The sequence below is a fragment of the Passer montanus genome, unplaced genomic scaffold, assembly GCF_014805655.1.
Source record: "Passer montanus isolate IOZ18808 unplaced genomic scaffold, ASM1480565v1 scaffold5, whole genome shotgun sequence".
In the NCBI taxonomy this organism is placed as follows: domain Eukaryota; kingdom Metazoa; phylum Chordata; class Aves; order Passeriformes; family Passeridae; genus Passer; species Passer montanus.
In genome coordinates, this window is record NW_024369929.1 from 17,835,099 (window position 1) to 17,851,149 (window position 16,051).

At 67.6% G+C, this 16,051-nt stretch overlaps 2 protein-coding genes across 5 annotated transcripts in view; one reads left to right on the plus strand and one right to left on the minus strand.

Moving 5' to 3' along the window:
* SEMA4B (semaphorin 4B) overlaps positions 1-11,807 on the plus strand; it is a 13,651-nt gene extending 1,844 nt beyond the window's left edge. Inside the window, exons 1-15 of one of the 4 annotated variants that reach the window (XM_039722914.1) lie at positions 35-82; positions 4,468-4,612; positions 7,253-7,413; positions 7,658-7,720; positions 7,839-7,937; positions 8,050-8,161; positions 8,365-8,481; positions 8,578-8,735; positions 8,920-9,101; positions 9,173-9,323; positions 9,458-9,668; positions 9,748-9,863; positions 9,991-10,154; positions 10,227-10,321; positions 10,431-11,807. In XM_039722914.1, coding sequence (XP_039578848.1) covers positions 4,525-4,612; positions 7,253-7,413; positions 7,658-7,720; positions 7,839-7,937; positions 8,050-8,161; positions 8,365-8,481; positions 8,578-8,735; positions 8,920-9,101; positions 9,173-9,323; positions 9,458-9,668; positions 9,748-9,863; positions 9,991-10,154; positions 10,227-10,321; positions 10,431-11,206 — 2,493 coding nt within the window. In that variant the 5' untranslated portion in view covers positions 35-82; positions 4,468-4,524 and the 3' untranslated portion in view covers positions 11,207-11,807. Of the gene's footprint in view, positions 1-34; positions 83-2,274; positions 3,229-3,261; positions 4,333-4,467; positions 4,613-7,252; positions 7,414-7,657; positions 7,721-7,838; positions 7,938-8,049; positions 8,162-8,364; positions 8,482-8,577; positions 8,736-8,919; positions 9,102-9,172; positions 9,324-9,457; positions 9,669-9,747; positions 9,864-9,990; positions 10,155-10,226; positions 10,322-10,430 lie in introns of those variants that run through there. The other 3 variants (XM_039722912.1, XM_039722913.1, XM_039722911.1) reach the window with 3 other exon arrangements.
* Positions 11,808-13,160: 1,353 nt separating this feature from the next.
* CIB1 (calcium and integrin binding 1) lies at positions 13,161-16,031 on the minus strand. The gene is made up of 7 exons (XM_039722940.1): positions 15,917-16,031; positions 15,743-15,777; positions 15,226-15,328; positions 14,712-14,865; positions 14,345-14,463; positions 14,184-14,272; positions 13,161-13,932 (listed from the first exon to the last, which is right to left on the minus strand). The coding sequence occupies exons 1-7, from the start codon at positions 15,965-15,967 to the stop codon at positions 13,911-13,913; spliced, it is 573 nt and encodes a 190-aa protein (XP_039578874.1). The 5' UTR covers positions 15,968-16,031; the 3' UTR covers positions 13,161-13,910.
* Between the last annotated feature and the right edge of the window lie 20 nt (positions 16,032-16,051).

Below are 16,051 nucleotides of genomic sequence, written 5' to 3' on the forward strand. Positions count from 1 at the left end.
GCCCCCGCGCCGCCCCGCCGCCGGGAACACCCCCGCCGCCCGCCGCCTGCGGCTCCCGCCGCGCCTCGGAGCCGCCGAGCGGGTGAGCAGCGGGGGGCACGGGCACCGAGCGGAGCGGAGAGGAGAGGAGCGGAGAGGAGCGAGTGTGCGGGGCGGCCGTGCCCGCCGAGGGCGTGTGCAAGGGCCGCGCGGGCCGGTGTGCAAGGCGCGTGCACGTGCGCGGGGGGCCCCAGGGACGCGTGCGGGGGCTGGGAGTGCGTGAATGTGGGAATGTGCGAGTGTGCCCGGGAGAGCGTGCGTGTGTGTGACTGTGTGCCTGTGCGTGTGAGTGACACTGTGTGCAAGTGACAATGTGTGTGAGTGACACTGTGTGCAAGTGACAGTGTGTGTGAGTGACAATGTGTGTGCATCGCTGTGTGATTGTGTGTGACAGCGTGTGTGTGATGTGTGTGCATCGCTGTGTGCGTGTGACAGTGTGTGAGTGACAGTGTGTGTGCATCGCTGTGTGATTGTGTGTGTGAGTGACAATGCGTGTGCATCACTGTGATTGTGTGACTGTGTGTGTGACAGCGTGTGAGTGACAATGTGTGTCCATCACTCTGTGTGCACCTGGGTGTGCCTGTGTGACTGAGCAGATGGGTGTGCCTGTGTGTGTGCTGGTGTAAGTGTGCATGTGTGTGTGTGTGCATGTCTGTGCGTGTGTGTGCATGTGTGTGTGTGTGTGTGTGTGAGGGGTGCAGGCACACCGGGGCCATTCCCACAGCCTGTTCCCAGGCGAGTGTTTGCCGCCCAGGGCGTGAACACCCCGTGACCTCTCTGCGTGTGTTTACATGTGCCGGCTGTGCGTACACCAGGCCGAGGGTGCGGAGGCACCCGCGGTGCTCGGGCGGGCGTCACAGGCTGCTCACAGGCAGGCGTGTCAGTGCCCGCTGGGGACTCGGACATGCGTGTGTGCGGCGTGTCCCACGGCTGTGACATGCCCCAGACACCGGCGCGGTGCCCACGGGTTGTGTGTCCCAGACATGTGCCACAACGGATCTGTGGGTGCCCAGGCAGCCCCTGGCTTGGTGTGCAGGGAGGGTCGGGGTCCCAGGGGCTTTTGGGTCATCCCTTGGGCCCAAGTGCCTGCTCCAACTGGGCCTGCAGCTGCCTGGGGGGCTGGCACCCCCTCTGACCCCAAGGAGCACCAGGGCAAGTGTGCCACAGGACCAAGGGTGCCATAGGGCTGAGGAGGCCAGTGCTGGTTTGGGCTCTGTGGAGTCAGGACTGGCTGAGAAGGGGGCACCCATCCCTGAGCCCGGCCCCTCCATTCCTGCAGTCCGGGGAGCTGACATGCCTGTGCTCCGAGCCCACCACCTCGCTGTCCCCCAGGGGTGCTCACTGGCTGGGGCTCCTGCTGGCTCTTCCCTGCCCTGTGCCAGGGCTGCCCAGCAAGGAGCGGGGGCCTTGCAGCACCCCGTGTGTCCTGCAGCTGCCCAGGCAGGCAGTGCGGGGTGCGGGCAGCGTGGGGTGTGGGCAGGGCACAGGTGGGCTGTGGGGACAGCCTGTTGTCTTCAGAACTGACTCTGCCATCGTGCGGGAGTGATGGGAGCAGTGAGACAGCTGTGTGCTGTGGGCTACCCAGTGCCCCGGGTGCAGGTGCCCTGCCAGGGCGAAGGGGATGCTGTGGGGCTGGCTGTGTGCCAGGGGGTCCTGGCAGTAGGGTCTGAGCTCACGGTGGGCCGGAGAGGTGGGGGGCAGCCCAGCTTGGCCCCGTGGGAGGCGCTGGGCTCAGGCAGGGTGTCACAGCGGGTGCACGTGGAACGGGGGATGCCCCGGGGCCCCGTGGGGAGCCCTGTCAGCTGTCGGGCCAGAGGTTTCCCAGGACGCAGCACAGTGCTCCGGCTGCGGCCGGTATCCCCGCTCCGGTGACACCCGCAGCCTCCGGGCGGCCGGCGCGGAGCAGCTGGAGCATCTGTGTGGCTGTGCAGGGCCAGCACTGCAGGTGTGCATGCACGCCTGCTCACTCGCTGTGCGTGTGTGCTCGGAGCAGGGACTGCCGGCTGCTGTCTGGCAGCTCCCAGCAGCCAGCCGAGCCGGGGGCGAGCCTGTGAGCCCGGGAAGGTGGGGAGAGCCCGGTGTGGGCAGCGTGCCAGCCGGGTCCCGGTCCCTGAGCAGGGGCTGCGCAGGGGCAGGCTGCGGAGTGGGAGCTCGTGGGCAGCAGCAGCAGCAGCAGCAGCAGCGGCAGTGAGGCACACACAGCCCATCCCGCTCTGCAGCAGCAGCAGCAGCAGCAGCAGCAGCGGCGGCAGTGAGGCACACACAGCCCGTCCCGCTCTCTGCAGGCAGCAGCAGCAGTGCCCGATTCCCAGGCACCCACTGCCAGTGGGAACGGGGTGGCGGGCGCTGGCGTGGGAATTTGGTGCAGAAACCACCGCCCCACCTGCCTGCTGACCCCAGGCCACAGGTTTTGGTGCAGCCCAAAGCCCCAGAGAGGTTTCCCCGTTGCTGGCAGTGGGCAGGGAGGGTGGCCCGGGCCGCGCCGGTGCGTGCCAATGCCTGCAGCAGGGCGTGGGGCACGCTCGGGCCTGCTCAGGGCAGAGCGGGGCAGGGTGCTGCGGTGCCCCCGGCGCTGCCCCGCTGGCAGCTGCGTGGGCAGGACAGGAGATAAATGGGAGTTTGGCGTAAACAGCCCTGGCTGCCAGCAGCGCTGGAGTGGCGCTTAAAGGCACAGGCTCTGGCCTGGTTCTGCTGCCTGTTCCTGCCCTCCCTGCCTGCCTGCTCTGCCCTCCTTTTCCTCCCTGCCTGCCCCTTCCCTTCCCTGCTGCTCCTGCCCTGCCTGCTCACCCCGGAGCAGCTGCCCTCCCCGCAGGGGCTCTCGTCCCCGCTGCATGCCGTCACGCCGGGGTGCTGACACAGCCCTACCACGGCCATGCACAGGTGGCAGCCAGGTCCCTGGAGCCCCCCAGGACGCCGTGAGGTGGCGTGGGGCAGGGGGCCGTGGCTGCAGGGTGAGTGCCTTCTCCCACCCTACTCAGGGTGACGTGTTTGGCTGGGTGAAGTTGAGTCTATGCCACTTCCCGGGCAAAGGGTGCTGCTGATAAGGCTGGGGTGGAGCTGTGGGACTGTCCCAGGCCTGGGAAGGAACGTCAGGCTCCATCGGGAACAGGAGGAGCAGCAGGGACAGGAAGGGAGCAAAGTCGATTTGGGGCAGAGGGGCAGCCCAGAGCCCCAGCCCCTGGACATCAGGTATGACCTGTGAGCGGGCAGCGTGTGGGAGTGTGGGCACGGCTGTCCCGGGACTGTGGGCACAGGCATCCACCGAGGGTGGGCACAGCTGCCCTGGGACTGTGGGCACAGGCATCCAGCAAGGGTGGGCACAGCTGTTCCGGGAGTGTGGGGAGCATTTCTCCTGGGCAGGGGGCTCCAAGTGGGTCCCACCACTGCAGTCCAGGGCTGGGACTGACCAAGAAGGACATGGGAAGCTCTGCCCCACAGCCCACACTGGGAGGGCAGTGCTGGGTACCCTGGCCCCAGGAGTGCTGCCTGCTGCAGGGGAATCCCCGGACCCCATCCCTCTGTCCCCCTGTCCCCGTTGCCATGGCGATGTAAGGAGTTGTCATTAATAACAGTTGCGTGGGCGCTGCTGGCCGGGTGGGCAGTGCTCTGAGGGCTGTGAGCCCTCCCCACACCCCAGCCAGGGACAGAGCCCCCCGAGGGCCGGGCAGCCCAGCTCTACCTGCTCGGTGGGACCCCTGGGACGGGCACGGGGGCTGGCAGGGGTCTGTCGCCTGTGCTGAGTGCTGCCTGCGGGGACAGCGGTGCCGGCCAGGTCTGCCTGTGGTGGGGCTGGCTCAGGCAGCCCGTGGTGCCCCATTTCTCCCGAGGGAGGGCGGGAGCGCTGGGCTGTGCCCACCAGAGACCCCAGCCCCACCAGTGTGGCCGTGGGGCACAGCTGAGGAGCTGAGGGGCGGCTCTGGTAGCAGCCATGGGGCCGAGCTGTTCCCAGGACAGCAGGACAATCCCGGGACAGCTTTTCCGGGGACAGCAAGATATACTCCCGGCCAGCCCTCCTGCACCCCCGCGGTCCCGGCCCAGCGGGTTTCCCTGCCGGGGTGGGGAGGAGGCTGCGGGGAGTCCCTGGCTGCCGCTAGCGCCGGGGACAAAGCCCCGTTCCCTCCGGACCGTGACGGCCGCGGGGCGGGGGCTGGGGCCGGTCCCGCGGGGGCGGTACCGCCGGGGAACCGCCCGCCCCCTCTTCCGAGCGGCCCACCGCCCGGGGCACCGGCGGGGCGGGGGGCTGGAGCGATCGGCGCGGCCGGGACCGGCTGGGCACGGCTCGGGGACGGATCGGTAAAGCTCGGGCGGGGCCGGTTCGGTCCGGCCGGGCGCGGCTCCGCCCGCGGCTGCTACGCCCGGTGCCGAGGGCGGAGCGGGGCGGGCCGGGCCGTGCCGTACCAAGCCGCTGAGCCCCTTCTCTCCCCGCAGGTCTGCAGCGCCCGGGCGGCTTCGCGGCCGCGGCGGAGCCCCGCGGCTCGGGGCGGGATGGCGGCGCGGCCGGTGCTGCCGGTCCTGGCGGCGCTGCTGCTCTCGGCGGCTCCGGAGCCTGTCCCGCGGGTCAGCCTGCCCTACGGTGAGTGTCCGCCGGCCGTCGGTGGGTGGGGGTCCGCCGGCAGCGGGGAGGGCAGCCAGCCCCCGCCGAGGGCTCCGGCGGCGTCCCCCGGGGCGGGGAGCGTCCCGCGCCCCCGGGCGCTGTGCGCCGCGTGGGAACGCCGTGTGACAGCCCCGGGGACACGGGGAGCCCCCTGCCAGCGGGACACGGAGCGAGGGCTGGCCAGAGCCCCGGGTGCTGCGGGGTGGCTGTGTCTGTGCCCCGCGAGCAGGGCACCGGTGGCAGCCGTGCTCCCTACAGATGGGGTGGGCTGAGCGGCCGGGGAACTCTGCCCCCGGGCTCCCTCCCTGCTCAGAATGTCCTGGGGGGGGACACGCCGCAGCCCCTTTCTGTGCCGTGCTGGGCTCCGGGCAGCTCTGAGCCCCTCTGCAGGCTCTTGTCAGCTGCGTGGCCCCAGAGTGCTGGGGGCTGCGCTCTCCAGGGCCAGGGAGGGATATCTGGGACGGTACTAGGCCAGGCAGAGCTGTAACAAGTGGGGGGCCTGGTTGCAGCCCCCTCCTGCCCTGCAGAGCCCCCCAGCAGCTGGCACAGGCTGGGCGAGCCGTGGGGCACGCTGCTCGGGCGCAGCCCTGGCAGCTGTGCCGTGCGGGGGAGCCACCCACGGCTGTGCTGCCAGGAGGTGGCTGGATCCAGCTGCTGCCGGCCAGCAGAGCCCATCCCGTCCTGCGCTGGGAGGGTGCCGTGGTTTGGGCAGCTGCGAGCGCTCCCTGGCTCGGCGCGCTGCTGGACATGTGGCCCCACCACATGCTCCCATGACCGCTGGCCACGGTGGCTCCGGCAGATGTGGGACCTGCTGAGCTGGACAGGAGGTGCGACCCAGTGAGACAAGCAGCTCGGCATCATGCCATGCTGTGCTGGGCCGTGTTGAGCCACGCTGCCTGGCCCTGCCTGCACAGACCGGTTCTGCCCCGTGCTCTGCACACCTGTGGGAGCTGTGGGGCTGCAGCCACGGGCAGTGCCTGGGGATGCCGGCCTGGACCCCAGCGGGGCGGGAGGAGCTGGGCGGGGAGCGCGGGCCGGTGGCCGCTGTGTGTCCGGTGGTGGCTCCCAGGGAGCGTGGCCACGTGGGGCCGCGGTCGGGGGGAGGGAGGAGCTGGGAGCTGCTCCCCTGGGAGCACTGGATGTGCCTGCAGCAGGTTTGTCTGGAAGAAGCAGGTCTTGTCCTGACAGGTCCCTGGCAGCCACACCAGCAGCTAGCTCCCCATGTCGGCACAGCTCTGCAAGGCACAGGGGCCCCGTTGCCCCTCCGCTGCCGTGCCCACCACGGGTGGCATCACCCCACCTCTAGGGTGCAGGGCCCCTCACAGGAGGATGCCCTGGGGCATCAGCTTCCTCCTCTCTTCACCACTGTGGAGAGCTGGGCTGGTGTTGGGCCAGCTGAGCCCCCCGGAATGGGGATGATGCTGCCCCATCCAGAGGCACCTGGGGTTTGTGGAGCAATGGGAGGTGAGAGCCACGGGGTCCCACCCCACAGCTCCATTGCCTGGCAGGAGCTCTGGGCTTGTCCTGGTGGGGCTCTGGGAGCAGGCAGGGGGTGGGGAAGGTCAGGGAGTCCCCAGAGGGTCAGGGAGTTGGCAGCGTGAGTCAGCCCGACGTGTCCCGCTCACGCAGCCAGGCCCATCTGATTCAGAGCGGGGCGGTAGGAGAGGAAGGGCTTCCGGGGCCAGGCCACCCACGCGGGACAGGCCAGCATGGGATGGGACAGGACAGGCACTCCCTGACTCAGCATGGCCACTGGGCCGTGTCCGGCACGGGCTGAGCCCCCGGGCCAGTGTGGGCAGCAGCGGGCTGAGCCCTGTGTCCAGCACAGCTGAGCCCTGTGTCCAGCACACCTGAGCCCTGTGTCCAGCAGGGGCTGAGCCCTGTGTCCTGCAGGAGCTGAGCCCTGTGTCCTGCAGGAGCTGAGCCCTGTGTCCAGCACAGCTGAGCCCTGTGTCCAGCAGGGGCTGAGCCCTGTGTCCAGCACAGCTGAGCCCTGTGTCCAGCACGGGCTGAGCCCTGTGTCCTGCAGGAGCTGAGCCCTGTGTCCTGCAGGAGCTGAGCCCTGTGTCCTGCACAGCTGAGCCCTGTGTCCTGCAGGAGCTGAGCCCTGTGTCCAGCACGGGCTGCGCCCTGTGTCCAGCAGGAGCTGAGCCCTGTGTCCGGCACAGGCTGAGCCCTGTGTCCAGCACGGGCTGCGCCCTGTGTCCGGCACGGGCTGAGCCCTGTGGGCTGGGGCTCGAGCATACTCCCAGCACTCATCTTCCCCTGCTGTGAGGTTGGGGTCCCTGTGGGCTTGGGCTGGGCTGAGCCTCTCGTGCTGCAGGGCTGAGCTCTAGGGCTGGACGTGGCTGGGCAGCTGTCCCAGTGGTAGGCAGGGCTGTTGAGGCATCCTCAAGGCCAGGACGTGGCTGTGGCTCGTGGTGGCCTCGGGCACAGCACGGCCCTGCACAGTTCCCTGCTGTGTGTCTGGCAGTGTGGGCAGAGCTGGATCTGGCCGTGGCTGCTCCGGGTGGGTGGCATGGCCGAGGTGCTGGGCAGAGGGGCCAGGAGTAGCCGTGGTGCAGGGTGCTGGGGGCAGGTGCCAGCACGAGGCTGATGCCTGTCACTCTTGCCCCACAGACTCGGCCGAGAGAGTCGTGCGGCGCTTTGAGGCCCCTGGGGTGTCCAACTACACAGCACTGCTGCTGAGCCCGGACGGTGGGACCCTCTACCTGGGGGCACGAGAACTGCTCCTCACCCTCAACACCAGCAACTTTCAGCCCAGCTCCCCAGTTCGTAGGGTGAGCCCAGGGATGGGCTGGGTGGCCCTTGGGGAGGGAGGGGGCACCCAGCTGGCTGGAGTGCAGGGGATCTGCTCCCCACCAGCATTTTGGGTCTGTGTGAGCCATTGTGCATTCAGGAGCACCTGCCCCAGAGCAGGATGATTGAGGTGGGGAGAATGTGGTTGCTATGAACAAGCCCAGGGAGGGTGTGGGTGGACAGCCAGGGATGGGGGGGCTCCCAGTGACTGTCCCTTCTTCACAGCTGCTGTGGAGTGCAGATGAGGAAAAGAAGAGGCAGTGTGTGTTCAAGGGCAAGGACCCTCAGGTGAGCCCCATTGCCAGCAGGCATCGGGGGCTGTGGTGGGTGCGGGCAGTGCCCTGTGCAGGGTGTGTGGGTGGGACAGCTGAGCCAAGGGCTGAGCTGGGTCCTCTGACCCCCACAGAGGGACTGTCACAACTACATCAAGCTGCTGCTGCAGCTGAACAGCACCCACCTGTACACCTGTGGGACCTGCGCCTTCAGCCCCGCCTGCGCCTACATCGTGAGTACAGGAACAGGGTCCCCTGCAGGTCCCCCTGTGCCCTCAGGGCCCTGCAGTGGGGTCCTGGGCACTGGGACAAGTGCTGCTGGCTCACAGCCTCATCCTGCTGCAGAACGTGCAGCACTTCAGCCTGGAGCGGGACGCGTCGGGGAAGGTGGTGCTGGAGGACGGGAAGGGACGCTGCCCCTTTGACCCTGAGTACCGCTCCACAGCTGTCATGGTCGGTAAGGCACGACTCCCTGGGACCCTCGCCCTTCCTCCCTGTGCCACCCTGGAGCCCTCACCCTCCCTGCAGTGCCCTGGGACCCTAGCCTGCCTCCCTCTCCCTGCGTCTGCCCGCCAAGACGAGGCTATCTCAGACCCCAGCAGCACGCAGGGCCGTGCTGGTGGCGCGTGGCAGGTCCCAGCAGGAACTTGTCTTTGGCAGATGGTGAGCTCTACGCCGGGACCGTCAGCAACTTCCAGGGCAACGAGCCGACCATCTCCCGCAGCCAGGAGAGCCGCATCGCCCTCAAGACAGAGAACTCCCTCAACTGGCTGCAAGGTGAGTGCTGGGGCTGGCACCTCGGGATCCCTCTCCCCTGCAGCGTGGGAGGCAAGGGATGGGGCCAGTAGCGCTGAGGGTGCTTTGTGCCCCCAGACCCAGCGTTCGTGGGCTCAGCCTACCTGCGGGAGAGCCTCCCTGCCGGCAACCCTGAGGGCGACGACGACAAGGTCTACTTCTTCTTCAGCGAGACCGGGAAGGAGTTTGACTATTTTGAGAACACCATCGTGTCCCGCATCGCACGAGTGTGCAAGGTTGGCATAAGGCAGCAGGGGCATGTGGGGGCTGTGCCTGGCTGTGACTCTCTGCTGGTGTGGGGGGATGTGGGGCCATCCTGCATGTCTGCACCCCTTGGTGCCTGGACCCCCACTCCGTTCACTCAGCACACGGGGTGCCCTGCGTTCATGGCATCCCACCCTGACCCGCTGTGCCACGCAGGGGGACCAGGGCGGGGAGCGCGTGCTGCAGCGGCGCTGGACAACCTTCCTGAAGGCACAGCTGCTCTGCTCACACCCTGAGGATGGGTTCCCCTTCAACGTGCTGCAGGACATCTTTGTGCTCACCCCGGGTGAGCTGCGCTGGAGGGAGACGCTCTTCTACGGTGTCTTCACCTCGCAGTGGTGAGTGGTGGGGACCCAGGGCAGCACGGAGGTTTGGCAGAGCCAGGGCCTGACCTTGCCTGTCCTCACAGGAACAAGGGCGGACTGGGCAGCTCGGCCGTGTGCGCCTTCCCCATGCGCAGCGTGCAGCGTGCCTTCGGCGGGCTCTACAAGGAGGTGAACCGCGAAACGCAGCAGTGGTACACGGACACCAGCCCCGTGCCAGAGCCCCGGCCAGGCATGGTAGGTGGCCCCTCGGCACCTGCCCCAGCACAGGACGCAGCACTGCCCCGTTGCTCTCCTGGTCCCGGTGGCTGCCACAGCGTGGTACCCAGCCGCTTCCCCAAGCCCTTCTGAGCCCCTTCCTTTCCCTGCAGTGCATCACCAGCCACACGCGGCACCTGAAGATCAATTCATCGCTGCAGATGCCAGATCGGGTGCTGAACTTTATCAAGGACCACTTCCTGATGGACAGCCCCGTGCGCAGCCAGCCGCTGCTGCTGCAGAGCCAGCGGCGCTACCAGCAGATCGGCGTGCACCGCGTGCAGGGCCTGCACGGCACCTACGACGTCCTCTTCCTGGGCACGGGTGGGTGCAGGCGGGCTGTGGCGGGGCGGGGAGTGTGCCTGCGCCCCGGCCCTGCTCAGCACAGCCCCTCTGCTTGCAGACGACGGGCGGCTGCACAAGGCTGTGCGGGTGAACCACGGTGTGCACATCATTGAGGAGATCCGCCTCTTCCTCGACGGGCAGCCCATTCTGCAGCTGCTGCTGGACCAGGACCAGGCAGGAGCCAGGGCGAGGGGGGCACTGGGGGCTCAGCCTGCTTGGGGCTGGTCCTGTTTGTGGGCTGGGGGAAGGCAGGGGTGTGCAGGAGCCCGCCCCGCTGACCCCAGCGTGTCTCCTCCTGCAGGGCCTTGTCTACGCAGCCACCTACACAGCAGTGGCCCAGGTGCCCTTTGCCAACTGCAGCCTGTACCGCAGCTGTGGGGAATGCGTGCTGGCACGGGACCCCTTCTGCGCCTGGAGCCGGGGTGCCTGCCGCAGGGTCACCCCACATCCCCCGGCACACCCACAGTAAGTGCTGCACCCTCTGCCAGCCCCTCCACCCCACGGCACCCCGCTGCCCTGCCCTCTCTCTGTTCCCAGGCTCTGGGCGCAGGACATCGAGGATGCTGACACGGAGCGGCTCTGCCAGCTGGCCAACGCCTCCCAGCCCCGTCCCCGCATCCTCCTGCCGCCAGGTGAGCGTGAGTGCATGTCCTGGGGGCTCTCCCCATCCCAGCCTCCTGCTCCACCACGCTCCCATCAGCCCCTGCCCCTCGCTGACGTTCCCCTGGGTTCTCTCTGCAGACTCAGGCTCCCCGTGCCAGCAGATCCAGCTCCCTCCCAACGCAGTGCGGCCGCTGCCGTGCCGGCTGCTCTCCAACCTGGCCTCGCGGCGCTGGCTGCACAACGGGGCACCTGTCAACGCCTCCTACCTGGTGCTGCCCGACGGGGCCCTCATTCTGGTGGGCAGTCCGGAGCGTGCGGGCACCTATGAGTGCTGGTCGCTGGAGGAGGGGTTCCGCAAGCTGATGGCCAGCTACTGCGTGGGCGTGCAGGAGCCAGCCCTTGGGCCGGCAAACTCTGGCAGGAAGGTGGCTGCTGACCGTGACACCCTGGAGACGGTCAGCACGTCCCGGAGCACCTCAGCGGTGGGCAGCGCTGCAGCACGGCTGGACGGCAAGACCTACTGGACCGAGTTCCTGGTGATGTGTGTGCTCTTTGCCGCTGCCGTCCTCGTGCTGGCCTTCTTTGTCCTGCAGCGGCACCGTGACGGCATGAAGGCCTTGCTGGAGCCCGGCGACCCCAGCAGGCACCAGAAGCCACCCCGCAAGCCAGTGGAGAGCCTGCCCCTGAATGGCAGCAACCTGCCCAGCACGGCTCCTGAGCACAAGGGCTACCAGGCCCTGCAGGACAACTACATCGTCAGTACCCCCGTGCATGAGCCCCCAGGACCCACACGCACCTTCTCTGAGTCAGAGAAGAGGCCTCTCCACGTCCGTGACAGCTTCGTGGAGGTGTCTCCTGCCTGCCAAAGACCCCGTGTGCGCCTGGGCTCCGAGATCCAGGACTCGGTGGTGTGACGGGGATGGGAGCCAAGCCCTCTCTCACCACTGCCTCTGCTCTGCTGAGCCTCACTGGACCGTGCACCACTGCCAGGGTCCATGTTGTCTGTGTGTGCATGCCCAGAGCCTGCACCCACCCTCTGCGGCAGCACCCACCAGCCAGGGGGGCCTAGAGCCCTCCCTGGGCATCACCTCGGTACTTGTGGGTGTGAGGGGTGCCTCACACCCTCCAGGGTCCTGCAGGGCGGCTCCAGCCCCGCGCCCCTGCTGCAGGGCCAGACACGGTTCCTGGCTCAGGCTGCTGGTGCGGGCTCTGCCAGGCCCTGACCCCCTCTATGCAGAGGGCAGGAGGGGGCGGCCGCAGACCCCTCGTGCCCCCACTCACTGTGACGTCCCGCTGGGACCAGGGCCACGCGCGTGGCTGGGCAGCGCCAGCCCCGCGGCATGTGCTGTGTGTCTGTGCTTGGTTCGTTTTTGATATGTGGAAAATGTGAATTGTGTCCGGGGAAGGGGAGCTGGAAGAGCTTCCCCTGCATTGGGTGGGCAGGGATGCCCCCGCGGCCCCGCGTGCGTGTGCGGAAACGTCTCTTGTTTTTATATAAAGTCCTTCAGACACGTGTGTGCGGCAGGGCTCGGTGCCTTCCTCGGCCAGAACCGTCCCTGTTGGCCCCGGGGAGCAGCCACGTCTGGCTCTCACTGCAGCAGAGCGAGATCTGCCCATGGACTGCCCACAGTCCCCAGAGGACTGTGCTGCCCATCAGCTCTGTGGAGTCCCCTCCTCGTGTGCTTGGCTGGGCACTGGGCCAGGGCATGCGGGCCCTGCAGGGACACTGGCTGTGTCCCTGTGACCTACTGGCAGGATGTCACTCGGGCAGCCCTGGGCTGTGCTGGGGCCGTGCCTGGAGGCCTGTGCCGTGGCAGTCTGGTGCAGGGGGGCCCTTGGTGGGGGAGCACAGCCATGGAGTGATGCCATCCTGGCACCATGAGGAACAGGAGAAGGCAGAGGTGACCAGGAGTAAGAAAAGTGGGTGCCTGGGGCTGGGAGGAGGGCAGCCCCCTCCCCAGGACCACAGTGTTGTGCTGCATGTGGGACCCACTGCCCGCACAGGGAGCATCAGGCCCTTGTGCCCATCCCACCCTGCTGTGGGCTGACCCTGGACACTTTGCCAGCAGGACCTGACTCTGTGGTGGCTGAGGGCGAGGCCTGGGCTTGCAGCCAGTGCTGCTTTTGAGCCCTCACACAACTGGGAAGCACCAGCAGTGCCAGCACAGGGCTGGGGGAAGCGGTGAGCTCCGCAGAGATGGCGTGTCCAGGCAGGATTCCCCCGAGGGACCAGCACTGCCTTGCTCCCAGCTGGACCCATGCACTGCACTTCCTGCACAGCCTGTTCTGGGACATCAAAAAAGCCACTGGAGGCGTTGGCTGGTGAGCTGCCAACACACAGCCCCGGGGCTGTAGGGGCACAGGCCTCGGCGGGCAGATACTGTCAGCACCGCGGGGCAGCGAGCTGGAAGGGCTGGCAGCGCCAGGAGCAGCAGCCACTGTGTGAGAAACAGCCACGCCAGAGCCCTGAGAGCCAGCACGGGCTCTGCGGGGCCAGCTGGACCCCAGGCCCACCCCAGTCCTGGCAGGGCTGCAGGCCAGGGCAGGGAGGATCCTGAACAAGGACAAAGGATCCTGGACAAGCACAGGGGACCCTGCTGCTGCTGCCCGCAGTGACAGTGCCACTCGCTGCCCAGGGCTCCCCTTAGTGCCCCCGGCCTGAGCGCTGGGCTCTTTGTGCTGCCCAGAAGGATCCCAGCGTGGCGGAGGGAGGGCAGGAGGTGGCCCATGGAAAGGCTGTGGTGGAGAGGACGTGGAACCCATCCCCTGGAGTGGCGGCTGGCGCGCAGGCAGAGAGGCCTGGCAGGAGCCCATGTCCCCAACACCCTGTGGCACCCGTCCCACAGCCGGACAAAGGCAGCAAAGAGCAAGGGTGAAACCAGAGCCCTTTAATTGTGTCCTCACAGGGACTGGGGGAGGAAGAAGCCAGGGCAGCAGAGCAGCTGCTGTGCTGGAGCCAGAAGAGAGCAAAGACAGAAAGGGAGGAGGAGGAGTGCAGGCTCTGAGCACAGCCGTGGGACAGCTCTGCTGTGGGTGGCACCTGTACAGTGACTCTTGGGTGACTGCTCAGAGAAAGCACCCCCATTTGGGTCATTGCTTGTGAAACATGATCCACTTTTTGGTTATTGCTCAGAGGATCCACGTTCAGTTATTGCTCAGAGAAATGGATCCAAGTGGCAGCAGGCAGGCTCCCAGAAATACAGGAGAGGCAGGAAGAGGCTGGCAGGGGAGGCAGCTGCCTGCCTGCTGCTGGAAGGCACAAGGTAGGAATTGGTCCTGAGGGCAGAGAGGGGCTGTGCTGGTGCAGAGTGGCCCCAGGCAGGAGCAGCTCTTCCTCCCCCAGGGGCACAGCTGCCCTTGGAATGCATAAGGATTCAAATTCTAGTGCTAGGACAGCAGGGGGGCTGCAGGAGAGGCAGATTCCTGGGACCCCTGCTGCCAAGCAGGCACCTGAGAGGGGAGCAGGAGGGTTCCTGCCCAAGGCACTGCAGCACAGCTGGCCATTGAGGGGCCGGGCCTGTGCTCCCTGAAAGAGGAAATGGCTGAGCCCACAAAGAGCTGCAGGAGCTGGAGGAGTGCAGGAGGAGCTGGAGGAGTGCTGCTGGACAGCCACGGGGCTCACAGGACTATCTTGAAGGAGCTGCAAAAGATATGACAGGACCTGCACCAGCTTGCTAGGTCACACAAAGGGTTTACAAGCACCCAGCGCTGCAGGGAGCAGAATCCCTGTGCGGGAATCCTCTGCAGAGCCAGCAGGGCATGCAGAGCCCTCTGCCATTACGGCTGCTTGGCACGGGGCAGCCCTGCCCTCCTGCCACCACAGCTCTGCCCCAGTGCCAGCTGAGCGGTCAGGGTGAGCAGCCCCCAGGCCGGCTCTGGAGCCCACCGCACCTGGCAAAGTCCGGGGAGCGCGAGACCACGTGCTGGAACTCGGAGAGGTTGATGGTGCCGTCCTTGTCGATGTCGGACTCCTCCAGGATCTGAGGGGAAGGTGAGACTGAGCTCTGTGCCTGGGGCCGTGCAGCGCCCCTGCCCTGGCCAGCGGGCCTCACATTTTGGATGAGCTGCTCCATCTCTGCGCTGCTCAGCCGGGACTCCTCGCCTTGCCCCGTCAGGCAGTTCACCAGCTGCTCCAGGTCCTTCCTGTCCAGAGTGCCATCGTTATCAAAGTCTGTGGGGACAGACAAGGTAGGTTTTGGCAGGGCCACAGTGACCCCAGAGAGCCACAGCACCGGCACTGCACCACTCCATGCACCTGAGCATGCCAAACCAGCTGTGTCCACAGGGAGTTCCTAAAGCCACCATCCCCGTGGGTGCTCCAAGGGCACTGCCAGCACTCCTGAACATCAATTCATCACCCTGCTCCCGCTTCCTCAAGGTGCAGGGATCCCAGAACACAGCGCCTGTCCTCAGCCTTACCAAAGATGCGGAAGGCGTAGTGGGATTTGATGTCAGAGGTGGCAGAATCGCTGAAGACACTCAGCATATCAAGGAAGTCTTCAAAGGACATGCTGTCATCCCCGGCCTCTGAGGTTGAGAACACGTGGCAGATGCGGTGCTGGAAGGGGTTTGCCTGTAGACACGGGAATGGCTCAGGCAGGGCTGGGCCGAGCTGGCTCCATCAGGCACACCTGGGCTGTGGCTGCTGCTCCAGCAGGTGAGCAGGTGCCCGCTCTGCCACTGCTCCATCACCCACAGCACGGCCAGACCCGGCCTGTGCGCCTCCCGGGAGGCAGCCCGCGCAGCAGGGTCCCTTGTGGCACAGCAGGAACCCCAGGATCCTGCACAGCAGGGATCCTTGGGCTCCTCCACGGCACAGCAGGACCTGGGATCATCAGCTCCTCGGAGAGGACAAGGAAGCTCTTTGCTGGCACAGCAGAGCACAGAGCACCGGCACAGCGGGGCCGTGTCCCGTGCCTGCCCGGCACCATACCCGCAGCTCAGGCAGCGTCAGGATCTGGCTCTTGGGAACGCGCGCGGAGCAGGCGTTCTCCCTCTCCTCCTTTGGCAGCAGCTCACTGAACCTCTTGTAGGCACTTTAAGAGGCAAGAAAGAGAGCGGCTCTGTGCTGCAGCGGGGTGGCAGCAGCCCGTCTGGCACCCAGGGCGGGGTGGCCCGTTCCCACAGCTCCTGCCAGCTCTGCCGGGCCGGGCCGGGCCGGGCTCCCACCGCTGCTCCCGGGGCACGGAGCGCAGCCGGTCCGGCTGCTGCCCCGGGGCCTGCGGAGGGTCACCGCGGCTCGGCCGGCCCCAGCCCCACCCGCTGCTCAGGGCGGCACCGGCAGCGCCCGCGGACCTTGGCCCGTCACAGCCGGCCCGTAGGGAGTGCCACCGGCACCTCCCGGCTCGGCTCAGCTGGGCGGAACCGGAGCCCCGGGGCAGAGCGGAGCTCTCCGCGCCCCGCGGGACCGGGTGGCACGGGGGGCCCACTGCCGGTACTGCGGTACTTACAGCAAGATCTCCTGCTTGCTCAGGAACGTCAGCTCCTGCGGGGACAGCCCGGGTCAGCAGCGGGGCCGAGCCCGAGCCAGGGCACCCGGCCAGGGGCTCCTGGCCCCCGGGCACCCTCGGGGCCGCGCCGCCCTGCCGTGCCGCACTGCAGCCGGCTGGGCCCGGTGCCGGTACCTGGTACTCGCCCAGCAGGTCCCGCGGGATCAGGCTGGCCGAGCCGCCCATGGCGCCGCTTCCCTTCCCCGCGCTCGCCCCGCCCGACACCGCCCGCCCCGGGCGGGGCGAGCGCGCACGCACGGCCGGCCCCGC